We start from the raw sequence: 16,147 nt of genomic DNA on the forward strand, positions 1-16,147 counted from the left end.
GGTCGCGTGACCCAAGCGATGATTGCTTGGGTCACGAGAACCTAAGCGACGATCACCTAGGGTGGTGCGACTGCTCACGGAGGCCGCATGACCCCAACGAGGGCAGTTTAGGTCGCGGGATCCTCGTTGAGGGTCGACTAAGGTCGGGGCGACCTTCGATGATCGCCACCTGTGCTAGATTTGGCTCGCTAGAAGCTTGAACCGTTTGTCGGCTTCGACGAAGGGTTTGCCTTTGCAGGCAACCCCTTGCTAGAAAAAGTTTACCAAACATTATTAAATCTATAAAATTGTTTTATAAAGGAATTTTTACCAAACATGATTTAAAAATTTGCATTTTGTCAAAGGACTATAGGCTTTCGGCCTTTGCATTTTCTCAAAATCCATTTTCATAGCTAAATCAAACGCAACCTAAGTCGACGTATTCTACGTATTTTCGCATTCGAATCTTTAGCATGCTTTCGGATTTTGCATTACGAAATCATAAACTTCGAAAAAACTTGACAATCGATACATAAATTAGCCATTAACATTTTCGTAAGATTCTTGACTTCGGCAAAATGTTGAAGATTCTCTTTTCCCAGGAGCTGAACCAGCTAACAGCCAACGCCAAATTATCAGATCGGCGCGACCGGTAGGGGAATCCTCAAAGATCTGCTTTAGCTGGTAAACTCATCGCCAAAGTGGGACGCAAAAAGTAGGACCTTTAGAGAAAAAAGAACAAAAAAAAAAAAGTGGACAATTTAGATCATGTTTGGACACGTGTAAGATATATCCGTTCCTGTCCGTTTCTTTAATTTATGAATTAATTTTTTTGGTGTTAAAGAAGGAGGAGGGAGTAATTAGGGGTGAGCATGGTTCGAGTTGATCCGATTTCATAAAAAATAGTAGATCAGACCAGTCATATTGGTTCCCTCTAGAACCGTGAAACGAACCGAATTTCCTTAGAATAGTGGATTGAAAGGATCACCGGTCCGCTTCGATTCTCGAGCAGTTTAATGAAACCGTTAAAGTGAAAATAAATAGTAAAACGAAACAAAATAAAGAAACCTATAATTCGAACCACGGTGGAGCCCACGAGAGTTGAAGAAAGAAATCGTGATACAAAGCCATCGTCTTCATCTTTTGCAACATCTGCAGCAGCTAAAATCGTGATACAAAGTCATCATCTAATTCGGTTTGGGGGGTAAGATTAGGTCAAGACTCAAAACAAAAGACGTCTCTTGAACATGAGGTTTTCTTGTCACTTTTTTTTAGAAAATCATAATTAAGTTATGCATTTTTAATGTTTTTTGCTAATTTTAGTTGAGTAACAAGTTATGTATTTAAAAAATAAAAATAATTTTTTTTTATCCGGGTTGATCCGGTTCTTCCTTAGAATCGGAAATTGGGCCGCTTAGACAGCGGTTCTATCTTGAGGAATCAGGAACTAGATCATTGACTTTAAGATACGGACCAAACCCGTTGGTTCGATTCGATCCGGGCGATTCATGTTGCCCACTCGAGGAATCGTCAACGGTCGCGGTCAAGTCAATCGCGCCCCTTTCGTTCCAGTCAAACTTGTGCCGCAATTCAAATTTTCTTCCCACTCGCTAACCAAGACGAAAGCTCTCTCTTTTTGTCTTCCCTGTAACCCCTCTCTCTCTCTCTCTCTCTCTCTGCGAAACCCTCAAGCACCAGGCAACGAGGGGCGACGGAGAAAAGCCTCTTCAGCTCGCTTGGCGACCCCGCGGTTGGACTGTCGCTGCTCGAGGAGATGGAGAAGGAGGACGCGGCCGCGAAGCCCAACGGCGGCGGCGGCGGGCGGTACGTGCAGTACAACGTCCTCGGCAACCTCTTCCAAGTGCCTTCCAAGTACGTCCCTCCGGTTCAGCCCGTCGGTCGCGGCGCGTACGGCGTCGTCTGGTGAGTTCCCTGATTTGCAATCGGGTTAGGTCGGATTGGATACCGAATTTGCTGCTTCGATCGGCTTTAATTGCTCGCAGCGGGTCTGAGTTGTTAGCTCTTATGATCTCCATGTCAATGGCTGCTTCTATTGGTGTGTGAATTGTGGATTGCAGAGATTTTTCAGTTGAAAGCGCACGCGCACGCGCTAGTACAAAGATTGCTGCATCTCTGGATCTGGAGAGTGGGTTTGTGTGTGGTTGGTGTTGGAGATTGAGCTTTCCGTCCGGTTGATGATCGGATGCCTTTTTGCAGCTGCGCGACGGATGCGGAGACGAAGGAAGAAGTCGCGATCAAGAAGATTGGTAATGCTTTCGATAATAGGATCGATGCGAAGAGGACGCTTCGGGAGATCAAGCTCCTTTGCCACATGGACCATGACAATGTAATCACGGAATAAGATTTGGAGTAATTAAGCTGATACCAGAGATTTTCTATTTTAGTCTGCCTTGCGACATGTATGTTTAATCTACCTTCATGATGCATAAAGATGGAGTGACAAAAATACTTTAACTGGGGCATAGTGGTTCCTTAGAAACCATGACGCAATAGAACTCAGAAATTGCAAGAGGGGACTTCTCTGTATATGGTTTCGGTTTGATATGACACGTGATGCAGGTGATTCTTTCTGATGTTCTGCAGATAATCAAAATCAAAGACATCATCAGGCCCCCGAACAGAGAAAGCTTTAATGACGTTTATATTGTGTACGAGCTAATGGATACCGATCTGCATCAGATCATCAGGTCAAGTCAGGCCTTGACGGATGATCACTGTCAGGTTAGTTAGTTGTACGTTCCTTTTCTCTTTTGCCAATCATTGGGTGGATTGCTCACATTAATCTGCGCATGCCTTCCGTGTTTTTCTTTTTCCGAAATAGATTCCGGTCTGTCGCTTTTTGACAGTACCTATTCCGCTTGTTAATACAGTCGGAAAAGAATTTTCTCACTTGGGTAAGTGTGACACACATCTTTCACTTCACACGTGATAGTCAGATGTCCAATGACAGTATCATCTTATCAACTTACTTTTAACAGCTTCCCCAGAAAAATTTCCGCCCGTGACAGTGATTATTTAACTATGAAAGTTACGGTCAAATTCATAGAAAATTGCTATGAAGTCCTTTTACATTGTTGAATGTATCCTGACCGCCTATTGTGATCCTCTGTCAAATATTCCTCTTGAAGAGCAGGTAATCATTCTTTTATCGTTAGATAGGTTTGCCTGCAGGCAGATTTGGAGATTTGCTGCTATTGAATAGATGCTTTATTTAAGGTGTTCTCATGGTTGTATTTCCTAGAGCAAGCAGTTGTTTGATCTTCTCTTCAGCATCTAAAGGGATATGTGATGTTAATGAATGAAAAGGAATTGATAATGGAAGACATTAGAGGGGGTGAAGAGCGATGAAGTGAGACGAGTGAAAAATGAGAAAACATATGGAGCTCTTTCTGTGATGTTACCTTGATTTTAGGAGTTAGGGCTGCAGATGCAACTCAGTAGAGCAAATTCTCTGTCTAGGTTTATGTGTGGCATGTATAAGGCTACGGTCAAGTCATTGCGAAAATGCAGTTTGAAACTGTCTCTATACATTTGTTAGCTAAAGGGGGCATTTTCAATTGGATCTTGCAGTATTTCCTCTATCAGTTGTTGCGGGGACTGAAGTACGTGCACTCTGCCAATGTTCTGCACCGCGATTTGAAACCAAGCAACCTGCTTCTTAATGCAAATTGTGATCTCAAGATCTGTGATTTTGGCCTCGCAAGAACCACTTCAGAGACTGATTTCATGACTGAATACGTGGTAACCAGATGGTACAGAGCTCCTGAATTGCTTCTTAACTGCTCAGAGTATACTGCAGCCATCGATGTTTGGTCTGTGGGTTGCATCCTCATGGAAATCGTTACTAGGGAGACACTTTTTCCTGGCAAAGATTATGTTCAACAGTTGGGGCTTATAACTGAGGTATTCCCTTGTTATATGTTTCCTCATACTTTATTAAAATATATCTAGCAACTTTAGCTCCTATAAATGACGAAAAATTGAGGTGCCGTATTGGACAAAATGCTGACATGCAACGGATCTTCATTGAAGACTTAACTTTGCCTTGATTGGTGTCATTTTCATGAATTCATCTCCTCATAGTTATTATCAAAACCAGCTTTTAGGATCCCCAGATGATTCGGATCTCGGATTTCTGAGGAGCGATAATGCTCGCAAGTACGTGAAGCAACTTCCATATGTCTCAAAGAGGTCCTTTTCCCAGAAGTTTCCGAAAGTTTCCCCCTTGGCCATAGATCTTGCAGAGAAAATGCTGGTATTCGATCCTAGCAAGCGCATAACAGGTACATTTTCTACCATATCATCTCCATGACTTCTTCTCACTCACGTTTGGAGTATGTAACACTGATATCTTGTGACGTGTGTCAACTGTCAAGTCGAGGAAGCTTTGAACCATCCATACCTCTCAAGCCTCCATGAGATCAACGAGGAGCCCACTTGCTTGTCCCCCTTCGTCTTCGATTTTGAACATGCATCCTTGAATGAGGAAGATGTCAAGGAGCTTATATGGTTGGAGTCTTTGAATTTCAACCCAGACGAGAAGTCGGAATGACTGTGTGGTTGCTCGTTCCCATCTTTTCACTGGAGATGTTTTGTTGCGATTTTGACACAGTGTGTATTCCATATGCGATGAGATTTGGCGTGCAAGAGTAGATAGAGATTTGGTTTGTCTTCCATTGGTGGTGTGGCATGATAGCTTGCTTGCGAGATCACGATACAGAAGCATCAATCGTTCGAGTCGGCGGGAAATTTATTTGTGCACGATGGGGCATTGTCCGTGCCACCGCAAGGCATAAGAATTGATGGTGTTCGCATTTGGAAGTGTTGTTGTAAGAGTGGGTAAATGAAGAGAGTTATTTGGTGTATACAATATACAGTGATTGTGTTTCTTGGGAGGGAAGAAAGGCCTTCCTTCTAATTGATATGCTTGTGGAAGTGTACCGTAGACAGTCTGTTACACAAGAAACTCGTGTCACGGGGCGTGGACGAGGGGTTCACTGGTAATAAAGAATTTACTTGTAGTTGGATTTTGATTTCAAATTGTTTTTGAAGGGCCACTAACAATATAGAAATTGATTGGTTTATCGATTACAAAATATAGAAAGAAAAAAAAGGAGGGAAAAAAAATAAAAAGTGCAATTTTGGGAAAATGACACAAATGATTATTAAACTTTGGCCCAATGTGCAATGTCATCCATGTGCTTTGATTTGACCAATATGGTCCTTTAATTTTAGCTTAATATGTAATGTGGTCAATGATCATTCAATTTGTTCAATGTGGTTCTCGTTCTTTTGGGATATTTTGAATTTAGTTTTTGAACTATAAAAAAATGTTCAAAGTCATTCCAAACCTTAAATTAATAGAAGACTACATTCAACATCGGTTTATAATTTAGTAGGGGTGAGCGGTTTCAGGTCTTGTACAAGTTTTATCTAGAACTTACCTATCAGAACGGGTTCCTCAATTTTTTGAATATGGAACTTATTCTGCATACCTTGGAATTTGGATGGAATTTGGAACCTATCTTGTCACAGGTTCCGGGGTCGGTCCCGGGTTCTACATGTATTCTTAATTGAGCGATTGCGGTGAATCATCATATTTAATGACCACCACCCTTTGTTATAATTCACTAGTCACAATTCATATTTAGACACACGAAATATATGATGTAATAAAGTAAAAGTCTCAATGATAGAGTGTTTTCATTTTACACACTTATTATTGGATACCATGGAATACTGCGGGATGGCATGAAAACATATGCCAAGAAAAATATAAAAAAACTTGCTTCGGGTTCCAAGTTCTCGATTCCACCTACTTGGAACCTAGAACTTGAAACCTACCAGTCAGAACATGTTTCTCAATTTTTTAAACTCGAAACCTATCCTACATATCCTAGATACTTGAAACCGATCGGTTCTGTTAGTTCGGTTCTCTAGTTTCTATATTCTTCCTTGAAACTATGCTTACCCTCATAATTTAGGGACTAAGTTAAACATGTTTCAAAATTTTAGAGATCATATTAGTCAAATTAAAAGTTCATGCACCACATTACACATTGGATTAAAGTTCAATGATCGTATTGGTCAAATTAAAAGTTCAAAGAATATATTATATATAAAATCAAAGTTCAAGGATCATTTGTGGCTTTACCCTTAAAATTAGAAAGGGTTAAAATTAGAAAGGCTTTGTTCAGGGGCAAAATCAACAAAGATGAGAAGAAGAGAAAATTCCAAGGGAAAAAAAGAAGAGGAAAATGTGGAAGAGAGAAAACTGGAGGCAAAGCCTTGACGGACATCGAACCTGTCCTGGGTTCCTCCAGCTACAAGGCCCAAACCCAACCACCGGTACGTACGCCACTGTTTCGAAGGACCAATTAAAACTCAACACGTGGCGATCGCGGAAGAACTGTCACCAGATACTACCGCTTTATCGTGCGATGATAAAGTTAAATATTTAGACTTTCCCATTGTTTCTACTATCAATTGCTTGGTGCTTGTAATTGTTTTGATCCGAAATATTCAATGAAATCTCTGTGCTTTTATTAGAAATTTTTACGACATTGACACAAATTTAAATATATCTATTGATAAAAAAATTATCGATCATAAGCAATGATCTTTTCTTACTTTCAAAGATAGTTAGGTGAGGTTTTTTATTCATGATAATTTCCGTAGGGTAACCGATAAAGATAGAGTTATTTGATTTTTCACACGGTATCTTTGAACCATGGTACGTTGGCGACAAGTCGGTTCAAAGATATTGTGCGAAGCACGGGGTCAACGACGCTGAAGTCGAAACTCCGATGATTCACCTCGGTCGCGGGATGCTACTATACGATGCTACTATACGACATTACCCGACGATAGCCATCCAAAGATGATGTCGAGTCTACCTTCACCAATATCGATTCCTTAAATTGAGAAAAAAATATTTTTCTCCCTTTTGTTCCAGGAAATATCCCTAAATTTTACGTCTCAAAATTCAAACGAAACAGTTTAAGGACTTTATTCAGGTCCAATTACTATGCTATACAAGATGCATCGAATTGTTGCATTCCCAAATGAATGAGAGCATGAATTTTTTCTTGCACAATAACTCTTGTAAATAAAATATTCATCTGAAGAACTCTCCACAAAAAAATTATTAATCTTTTTTCTGTTTTCTCAAATGCGCAATTCATGCGTAGGATGTTATTATGCGTTTCATTTTATAAGTTATTAAAAATGAGAGCGTGTTTTCAAGTTGTCATCTGAAGAGCCATCGTCAAACGACGACGTCCCACGCGTAGGTTATCTAGTAGTCCCCCGAACCTTTAATCGGGCGTGCAGCGCGCCACGTGGCGAGCCACGATCTCACGATCTCGCGGGATCCGGAGCGAGCCTCGCCCATCGAGCTTTTGATACTGTCCACGTCAACTCCGCCTTGCCCACGTAGGACGGGCCCACATCACACGTGGACCACGGAGGCGCTCCAGGCCTTCACTTGTGACACGTCAGCACGCTCCCCCAGGAAAAAATCTAGTCCCTCTCTCCTCTCCTCTCCTCTCTCTCTCTCTCTCTCAGCCCTCTTGCTTCTCTATCTAGAACTAGAAGAAGAGCTCGTTCGCAATCTCCACCAGTCAAAGCCGCTTTCTGCTGAAGTTTATTCTCGAGCGACGGAGCTCGCTTCGAGCGAATGATTTACTGCTTGTTTCGCTCTGGATTCATGCTCTGAGCTTTGGATTGTGGATTGGTTTCGTTGTTTTTGTAAGTGCTCATCTAGGTTCTCTGCTGCTGCTGCTGAATCGACCTCAGGAATGGAGATAGTGGTTCACTAGAGGATCGAAGGAGGTAACTTGCTAGCTTTCGAATTTCTGATTACGCAGTGTGGCGGTAGATTCCAGTTCGATGATGTTTTGAGCTTTTAAGGTTTCAATCCGTCGTCTTCGGTCTTGCATTTTAGGTCTTGTCCTGTACTTGTTTCGAAAAGACCAAGGCCTTAGCGATCTAATAGAGTGTATTAGTTTCGTCTGGTGCCGTGGTCTCGCGGACATGGAGTTAGAAAACTGGGATCGTGGTTAGGTTTTGTTTCAAAGTTACTCTGTTCTTTCTTAGCTTAGCAACAGAGGCTCATTCTTGTTTGTTCCGTAATTGGTTCCTTAGTCAGACGCGCTTGTGCGCTTTCTATACATAGTTGGCTTGGATGCTATGAGATGATTTTGTTTTGAAGTTGGTAAGAGGAGATTTCCATGGTCAATGTCGTTTTTCATCAGCTCTGCAAAGAATATTACAGAGAATGCCAGGGCCTCGGGGCTTAAGGTCTCTGTCATTAAGTTCAATTTATTAACTGGTAGTGTGGATGTTACTGTCCTTCCTTATCATTAACGGCATATTGATACGTGTCAGCGCTAAAATCTCCGTTATGGGGCACAGAGATATAATCAGCTTCTTTTATAGGTGGGGCAAGCAAGTCATCAATGTGTAGTTGGTCCAATGATGTGAATTACAAGCATACCTAATCCCTTATTGTGTACGTCTGGGATGACTTCATGTTGGTGATTATTATGATCCGCATTGACAGCTTGCAGCAGGTTTGCTGCTACTATTTGATTACTACAGTTTCCAGCTATGAATATGAAAAGTGGATGTTACCATTATCTTCTTGCTTATGAGATATTTTATCACACCAAAGGATTGTTCCTGGCTGTCAGATTTTGAGGGTTGCTTTGAATTTTTTGTTTCCCCTTATTAGACGATGAGAAAGTTTCTTCTTGTTTTCCTCTCCAAAAATTTTCACTTATGGGTCCAGCTATTGCTTTTACTTCTCAGACGAGTTCGACCTGAAGGAGTTACTTAATTGTTTTACCTGCACTTCCTATAACTCCCAACATTGTCACTGGACACAGTTAGCTTTTGTAACAGGCTTTCTTTTGTCTTTAGCATATAATGACTACTGATGAGTGAAAAACCAGCTGGGTTCAATAAAGATTTCTAGTGGTCTTTTCTATTCGCCTCATTTTTTTTACAAATAGTTGTTGGATTTGGAACTCCATTACTAGGTCTTTCTTGCAGACAGCAATTTCTAACGGACGTCATGCATGAGTTATATGGTCAATCGAGCTATCAGGCATTTCTAGTTGCTGTGGATTTTGAGTCCAGTTGATGGGGGCTCTACCGGTGGACAATGATAGTGGCAATGATGGGGTGTCTGTTGAACAAAGCATTCATATGCACCATGAGCAGAATGGAGGAACCAATGGAAATATGCATGAGGAGCAGTGTCGAAATTCATCTGAAGAAGACAATTCTAAGTCTAATGATGTAACGGAATATGGTAACGTTTGTCCTAGTCTGGATATTCAGGCACATGATGGTTTTCAAGTACAGGCACAACAGCCCCAAGGGCCACAACAGCCTCATGGGCCTACGGTACTATGGGAGACGTTCCTCCCCATCAAGACAGTTAAGGTTCTTCTTGTTGAAAACGATGATTCAACACGGCAAGTTGTTAGTGCGCTGCTACGGAATTGTGGCTATGAAGGTTAGCTGTCTTATTGACCTGGGTTTGACATTCACATGAACATTCAAGCTAGTGGCAGTAATTTCACTGTTGTTTCTATGATATCTTAGTAGTAAATTGCATCTTCATGTTCATAAATCGATTAACTGGATATGCTCTGGACTGAAAATATGGATTTGACACGTGATCTTAAAAGGTTTTCTAGGTTATCCTGTTTATCAGTCGAACTCAGGATCTCATTTTAGCACTTTTTAAAAGATATTCCACTTTCCCTCAAGAGCTTTTTGGGATAGTATAGACATGCAAGTGATTCCATATTTCTTGCTTAAAAGAACTTTCTTGTTGTCTGAAAGAATGTTTTACGGTCATTCCTTTTGCGATTCTTAGTCCCAATGCACTTATCCAGTAAAGGTTTAAGTTTTTAAATCTGGCTGATAATGTATTAGGTTCATGTTGCCCGAGGGAATGCTTGGTAGCATTGAACTTGCCTGTTTATCTTTCCCACTGGCCTGTGATATTAATTGGGGTTGGAAAACCTCTTACTGGGGATTCATGTTCATTGCTGGTGCTCTAACGCATCTCGTTTATGGGATCCTCAATTTCTACTACGATTGATTATCGTGACCAAAGTCAGACTTGTTTGTGCATTAGCCTTGGCTTTTTTCACTAAATGAACCCTCAGTGTACTCTTATCTTTTCCTCCAGACTTTATATGTTCATTTTGTCTTGGCAGTTACTGCTGTTGCAAATGGTATTCAGGCATGGAAAATCCTAGAAGATCCAATGGATCAGATTGACCTTGTCTTGACAGAAGTAGTCATGCCTTTGCTAACAGGAATAGGTCTTCTTAGCAGGATTATGGGCCACAAGACCTTCAAGAATATTCCAGTAATAAGTAAGACAATTTGATATGGTAAAGCTTTCCACGACTATGATTGCTGATGTAATGCTTTTGAATATTGCATCTGATGAGTTACTTTTGCAGTGATGTCTTCTCATGATTCTATGGGCATAGTATTTAAATGTCTGTCAAAGGGTGCAGTTGACTTTTTGGTGAAACCTATCCGAAAGAATGAACTTAAGAACCTTTGGCAGCACGTGTGGAGGAGATGCCACAGTGTGAGTTGCGGATCATCTTTTGCAATAGTCGCTCTATTTTAACTTCTGAACTTGTTTGTAAGTTTAGCATAGGTGAAATTGTGCCTATAGGGACTAGAAACAGGAGGAGCTCTTCTTAGGAAGGGCATGTCTTCTCTCCTCTCAGTAGAGTGGGAAACTCTTGCGTGGACCTTGGTCCACTTGGACTGGGTCAATGACAACTGTTGCATGTGGGTCCCACTAAATGGAACGGCTGTACCCTGGTCGGTGGACCTGGGTCTGCACAAGAATTTCCCTACTAGTATTTATGCTGTTTGACATGTTCTGTTTGATGGATGTGTCTGTCTAATCTTTTAATTTTTTATCCTGGTTCAGTTGGCTATATTGAATGAAATGTTATTGTTGCAATTCCCTGTTCTCACATTGTTTTAAGTATCATCTTTTCTCAGTCTAGTGGCAGTGGAAGTGAGAGTGGGACACACACCAAAATGTCCAAGGAATTGAGAAGCAATGATGGCTATGAGACCAATAATGGTAGCAGTGAAGAGCAGGATAATGGAAGCAACGGTTTGAGCATGCAGAATGGAAGTGATGATGGAAGTGGCACTCAGGTAAATTTGCGTGTGAACCTGAAAAATCCTTACATGACTAGAAGTTCTCAAATCTGTTCCTCGTGTGTTTTATGTATATCTAGCAGTAAGGCAGTGATTTTGGGGTTTCTTGTTTCAGAGAGGCTCAATCTCTTGTTGCTATCTTTCCTTTCATAGTGCTTTTCAGTGAGGAAGGAGCAGGTCATAATTAAATGGAGTTGACCCTTGCTGTGTCAAATAGCTCAAGTTATTCATTGCATCGCTTACTCCAGTTGAAATTATAGACTTACAGAGGAGCTCTTAAGGTCCAAATATGTAATCAATACACTGTTTATTTTTATGTGTCTTTGATGAGCATATGACATACTGGGAGAAGGTTTAGGATTTGGATGCCAAAAGGGCAGATTTGGGAACAGAAATTAGTTGGACTGCGAAAAAGGTGGATCGGGACTCTTTGTCCACTGGAGTTGGGCATCCAGTGGATCCCTATTATCCAATGGCTACACCAGGTCCCATGTCTACAATGGATGACGAGAAATAACATCCTCATGTCTTCTGATTTGGAGAAAAACATATCGAGCTGTCTCTATTAATTTATAGTGCTTGCAATAGCTGGACTGCATTGCTTTAAGATCGAGTCAGTTCTACCATGATAACCAGGGGAAGGAAGAGAGAGGGGGGGGGATTTAATTACTCGATGTCTAGCTTTTAAAGGAAATTGAAATAGAAATTTAAGTATTGCTAAATTAACACGGGGAAAGCAGTATTCCTGTCACTAATCGAGAAAAATAGAGTCAAAACTATCATAGATTATCTGTTCAAAAAACCAAAAATATTTGAATTTAGATTCATCATTGACGCAAAACATGGTGCAGATGCATAACAAATCACGACGACTCATGTCAAAAGAAAGAAGTACTTTTTCTTTAACAAAACACGATGACTTATGTCAAAAGTCAAAAGGTAGTACTTTTGGTTCTGCTAAAGGGCTAGGATTTGTTACTAGTCCCTTTGAGTAACAGCATGGTGGATGACCTTTTGATTCATTAAGATTGTTGTTTGCTTTAGCAGGGGAAGACCAAATTCCTAGTAATCGCTACACCTTGCAGACTAAAGAGATGCCTTTAGTTTTTTCTTTTTCTGTTGATAGCAAAGAAAAGGCTGAATATATGTAAACAGTATAAGCATCAGGTTAAAAGATTTAGATCAGGGTAGATCCGGGGTTTTGCCACTATTTCAGCTTATTAACCCTCCATCTTCTCAGAGTTCATGGACAAAAAAGACGGCCGAAGCTGACAGCCCTAAGCCAGTATCAACTTCGAACGAATGGGCGGATGCTCCTGATAGCACTTGCGCTCAGGTGATTCATACTGGGGCAGAAACACTCAAAATGGAAGAAGAAGAACCGGGTACTAATGAACATTAGCAACTTAAATTGAAAAAACTCCTGTTCTTCTGTTTGGTCATGTTCTTATCTATGCATTTCAATCTTGCAGGCACTGCGGAAATGGGCAAGGATGGAAAAAGAGCCGCTACTTGTCAAGATTCTAAGCATGGATATCAGCATGACAGATGTCAAGATTCTATGCATAAATATCAGCATGATAGATCCAAGAACGCACCCTCCATTATAGAACCTAAACCATTTGATAAAGGACAACCGGGGCTCGACTTTGACTTAGGTGGCAAATCTAGAAATAAAGAACCCAAAATGACTGGTGAAACAGCCAATTACCTAGATGTGCAGACTGAAAGTACAGTTTTTGACACCAGAGATGGTATTTCCAAGATCTCACCTGACTGTGATTCTAAAGAACTTCCATCACTTGAACTAACGCTTAAAAGGCTGGAAGGAGTGGGCGATTCTGGGAAAAGTGCCCTTGGTGATCACAAAGTTTTGAGGCATTCTGACCTATCAGCATTCTCCAAGTAAGAAGTAAACTTCTGGATTCAATTCATCTAATCTGTTTTGCAGATTGAAATAAACTTGATGTTTTCGTTTTCTTAGGTTCAATGCAACCTCTTCGGTGAATCAGGTAACTTGTCTAGCTTCTAAGTTGATGTACAATGTGATTGCTGTACCAGACTAAACAATCCTCCACACCAGTGCCACTTTTGGCTAAGATGTTAACAGCATCGCTCTGTTCATGTTTACTTATAGTGACTGTTAGCTTAGTGATGATCACATCCACTGTGGAGCAGGGTCAGGCAGGAACTACTGGAAGCTGTTCTGCATTTGATAATTGTTCAGTTGCAGTAAGAATGGAGAGAGATTTTCCTTCTTGTTCACTTGGTACTCCTCCATATCGTCAGTCTAACACGAGTAGCAGCAATAATGAATTTGGTTTGAGTAGTAAAACTGCTATAAAGCCAGAAGTAGTATCAACTTTTAAATCTTCGGAGTCTTCCGCCTTTCAACCAGTACAGCATGGTTATGTGTCTTCATCTTGGCAAGAGTTGTCTGGAAGGGAAAATGATGCTTGTTCTAACACAATCCAACCGCCATCAACTAGTCCACGTCAGCACATTCATATCCGCTACCACCATCACCACCACCACCACCACTATCATCATCATCTCGACAGCTTGCAGCAGCAGCAGCAACAACAACAACCTGACCACAAGGATCTTTCAGTCAAGAACATGGCAGCAGCTACTCCACGACGTGGATCATCAAATGCATTCCAAGATCATTTAGAAGGTAATACTGGGAACTATAGCGTAAGTGGGAGCGTCTCTGGGAGTAATCATGGGAGCAACGGGAATACTGGAAGTAGAGGTGTGCCAAATGGTGGAGAGAATGATAAGGTAAAGGATGAGGGAGTTGCTGGACATCCTGGAGATGGTGTTACTGAGAATGTTAATGGTGGTGGACCAGATGAAGAGCGAATTTTACTGAGGGAGGCAGCCTTATCCAAATTTCGACAGAAAAGGAAGGAAAGATGCTTTGAGAAGAGGGTAATGAGCACTCTTTCTAGTTCTTTGCTGTGAAGCAACATAATTATGATCATAGACCTAAGCTGCTGTATAATCCTTTTGTGAACCAAATATAATGCTTTGAGTCTAATGACTTTGTAGTGCTTAATTTGCTTCTGCTTTTGTGGAGAAATAGGTTTGTTTGTAGGAAAATTACTCTCGTCATCTCTGTACTTCAACTTTTTTTCTATCAAGATCCTATACTTTTAATTTGTCTAATCAGTCCTCCTACTTTTGCGGATTTCTAATCAACTCCTTTGGACACCAAATCGGTCTGATGAGGCTGTAGGGCAACTCTGAGGTATGCTGTGGATAGAGTATCTGGATGCCAATGTGGACGTGCGTTGAATAATTCAGCCAATGGAGATGATGTAATAATAAGATGTGAATAGAACTTAGCCAATGTGGATGCCCACGTGGATGCTCACATTGGAAAAATTGTCCACATCACACTATGACTTCGTCCAATGGGCATGTCAGCTAGATTTGGGAGGATTTGGTGTCAGAGGGACTTGATTAGAAAATTTGTGAAGATAGACTGACTTGATTAGACAAACTAAAAGGTAAATTAACTTAATAAGAAAATTGCGTGAAAGTACAAGATAGAACGAAGTATAATTAGTTGGTTTAATGTAATTTTCAGAATCCACCGTGCTTGATGTACAAATATCTTCAGACCTGAGAGTCATCTTGCTTATTCTGTAAAGTTGACAATAATCCTCAAGTGCTGGTGCTTCCATGTCAGCTTGTAGCTTTGTTGTAAACTGCTGGTAGCTCACGTGGCATTCGTAGAAGCTATCTCTGGGAGAGCAATGACTTCACGAACCCCATTCTGAATGTTCTCTGTTCTCATCAACGTCTCCTTGTCTTTTGTTCTCCAGGTTCGTTATGAAAGCAGAAAAAAACTAGCAGAGCAGCGACCTCGGGTGCGAGGACAGTTTGTTCGACAGACAACGTATGAATTGGCAATGACCAGAAATGATCACTTTGCTCAATCTGATGTAGCGTCATGTTTTAGCAAGAAGCTGAAATAGTAATCTCTTATTGCTGGTACTGCAGGTCGGACAGCAAAGTGGTTGATGACTGCCAGAGCAACGACTCGATCTCGAAGGACAACTCTTGCAACAGTGTTCGATGACAGGAGGAGGAATGCGCGTTGATGGTCGATCATTGTTGTTCAGGGCACAAAGGCATGTATGAACGTGAGCCTTTACACTGGCGTTGTCTTTTACCAAAAGATGTTTTAGTGTTGTTGTTGTGGAAATCAAGGTATGTTATGAAAACTGTAAGATAGCACCTGGACTTCACACATATCTTTGTATCTGGGAAAGGAGATGACGAACCGATAAGACTCATGGATGCCATATAACTTCACATTGCTAATGTGTTCCTTTTGGCTCTTCATCTAGTGAGACTGACACGCCACTGATCCGGTCATATTTAAGTCTGATAGAAGTTGATTGAAAACGCGACGCCCATGACCCGTGCCATTTGCGGTTCTTAAGTCCTTCTTGGTTTACCTATGCCAGAACAATCACATGTCAATCTGTGAGACTGCAATTACCGTTTGCGTGTTAGCGTTAATAGTACTGGGGCGACGCGTCATGGAAATGGCAGCAATAATGTTCTTCTCTTGGTTGGTTTCCTTGTCCAAGCCATGGGCCATGTAGAGCTCTTTCCACAGTAAAACAGGACCAGCATGAATGTTTCACCAGGAGTTACAGCCCTGTCATAGTTGTAGATTCGGACACAAGTAACTCCTGCAACAGAAGATGCTGAGCTAGATTCTATCAAGTCGCGTCATTTGTCGAGACTTGTTCGGTTTGGCGGCCTGAGAAAGAAGAAAATCGAAGCACGGCGTGCTCGGTCAGGCAACAGTAGGTCGACACAAGGTGTTGTCAGTGGTCACACCCGTCCAGGTCGATAATAGTTCCAAAGGCTTTTTATTGTTGAGAAACAATCTAGGCTGCGTTCCCGTTTC

At 41.2% G+C, this 16,147-nt stretch overlaps 2 protein-coding genes across 3 annotated transcripts; both read left to right on the plus strand.

Moving 5' to 3' along the window:
- The first annotated feature begins 1,631 nt into the window (after positions 1-1,631).
- On the plus strand, positions 1,632-5,033 carry LOC115736735 (mitogen-activated protein kinase homolog NTF6-like). 2 transcript variants are annotated; one of them, XM_030668560.2, is made up of 7 exons: positions 1,632-1,704; positions 1,735-1,902; positions 2,197-2,326; positions 2,584-2,721; positions 3,571-3,903; positions 4,100-4,283; positions 4,377-5,033. In XM_030668560.2, exons 2-7 carry the CDS (start codon positions 1,754-1,756, stop codon positions 4,550-4,552), a joined length of 1,110 nt encoding a protein of 369 aa, XP_030524420.1. In that variant the 5' UTR covers positions 1,632-1,704; positions 1,735-1,753; the 3' UTR covers positions 4,553-5,033. The 2 variants fall into 2 exon arrangements, with proteins under 2 accessions (XP_030524420.1, XP_048139358.1); XM_048283401.1 differs by having other exon boundaries at positions 1,634-1,902.
- A 2,517-nt stretch (positions 5,034-7,550) lies between these two features.
- Positions 7,551-15,566, plus strand: LOC115736734 (two-component response regulator-like PRR73). The gene is made up of 11 exons (XM_048283400.1): positions 7,551-7,833; positions 9,055-9,523; positions 10,236-10,397; positions 10,488-10,621; positions 11,050-11,211; positions 12,455-12,599; positions 12,687-13,119; positions 13,199-13,226; positions 13,393-14,148; positions 15,048-15,121; positions 15,226-15,566. The coding sequence occupies exons 2-11, from the start codon at positions 9,145-9,147 to the stop codon at positions 15,302-15,304; spliced, it is 2,352 nt and encodes a 783-aa protein (XP_048139357.1). The 5' UTR covers positions 7,551-7,833; positions 9,055-9,144; the 3' UTR covers positions 15,305-15,566.
- Positions 15,567-16,147: the final 581 nt, after the last annotated feature.

This window comes from Rhodamnia argentea, chromosome 8 (genome assembly GCF_020921035.1).
Source record: "Rhodamnia argentea isolate NSW1041297 chromosome 8, ASM2092103v1, whole genome shotgun sequence".
In the NCBI taxonomy this organism is placed as follows: domain Eukaryota; kingdom Viridiplantae; phylum Streptophyta; class Magnoliopsida; order Myrtales; family Myrtaceae; genus Rhodamnia; species Rhodamnia argentea.

What these genes read in the sequence shown, in the direction of transcription:
- LOC115736735 (XM_030668560.2), top strand. Translation starts at nt 1,754, where the DNA reads ATGGAGAAGGAGGACGCGGCCGCGAAGCCCAACGGCGGCGGCGGCGGG. An exon ending in GGCGCGTACGGCGTCGTCTG is followed by an intron (nt 1,903 to 2,196) that starts GTGAGTTCCCTG and finishes GCCTTTTTGCAG; the next exon opens with CTGCGCGACGGATGCGGAGA. An exon ending in TGACGGATGATCACTGTCAG is followed by an intron (nt 2,722 to 3,570) that starts GTTAGTTAGTTG and finishes TGGATCTTGCAG; the next exon opens with TATTTCCTCTATCAGTTGTT.
- LOC115736734 (XM_048283400.1), top strand. Translation starts at nt 9,145, where the DNA reads ATGGGGGCTCTACCGGTGGACAATGATAGTGGCAATGATGGGGTGTCT. An exon ending in GACCTATCAGCATTCTCCAA is followed by an intron (nt 13,120 to 13,198) that starts GTAAGAAGTAAA and finishes TCGTTTTCTTAG; the next exon opens with GTTCAATGCAACCTCTTCGG. An exon ending in CAGTTTGTTCGACAGACAAC is followed by an intron (nt 15,122 to 15,225) that starts GTATGAATTGGC and finishes CTGGTACTGCAG; the next exon opens with GTCGGACAGCAAAGTGGTTG.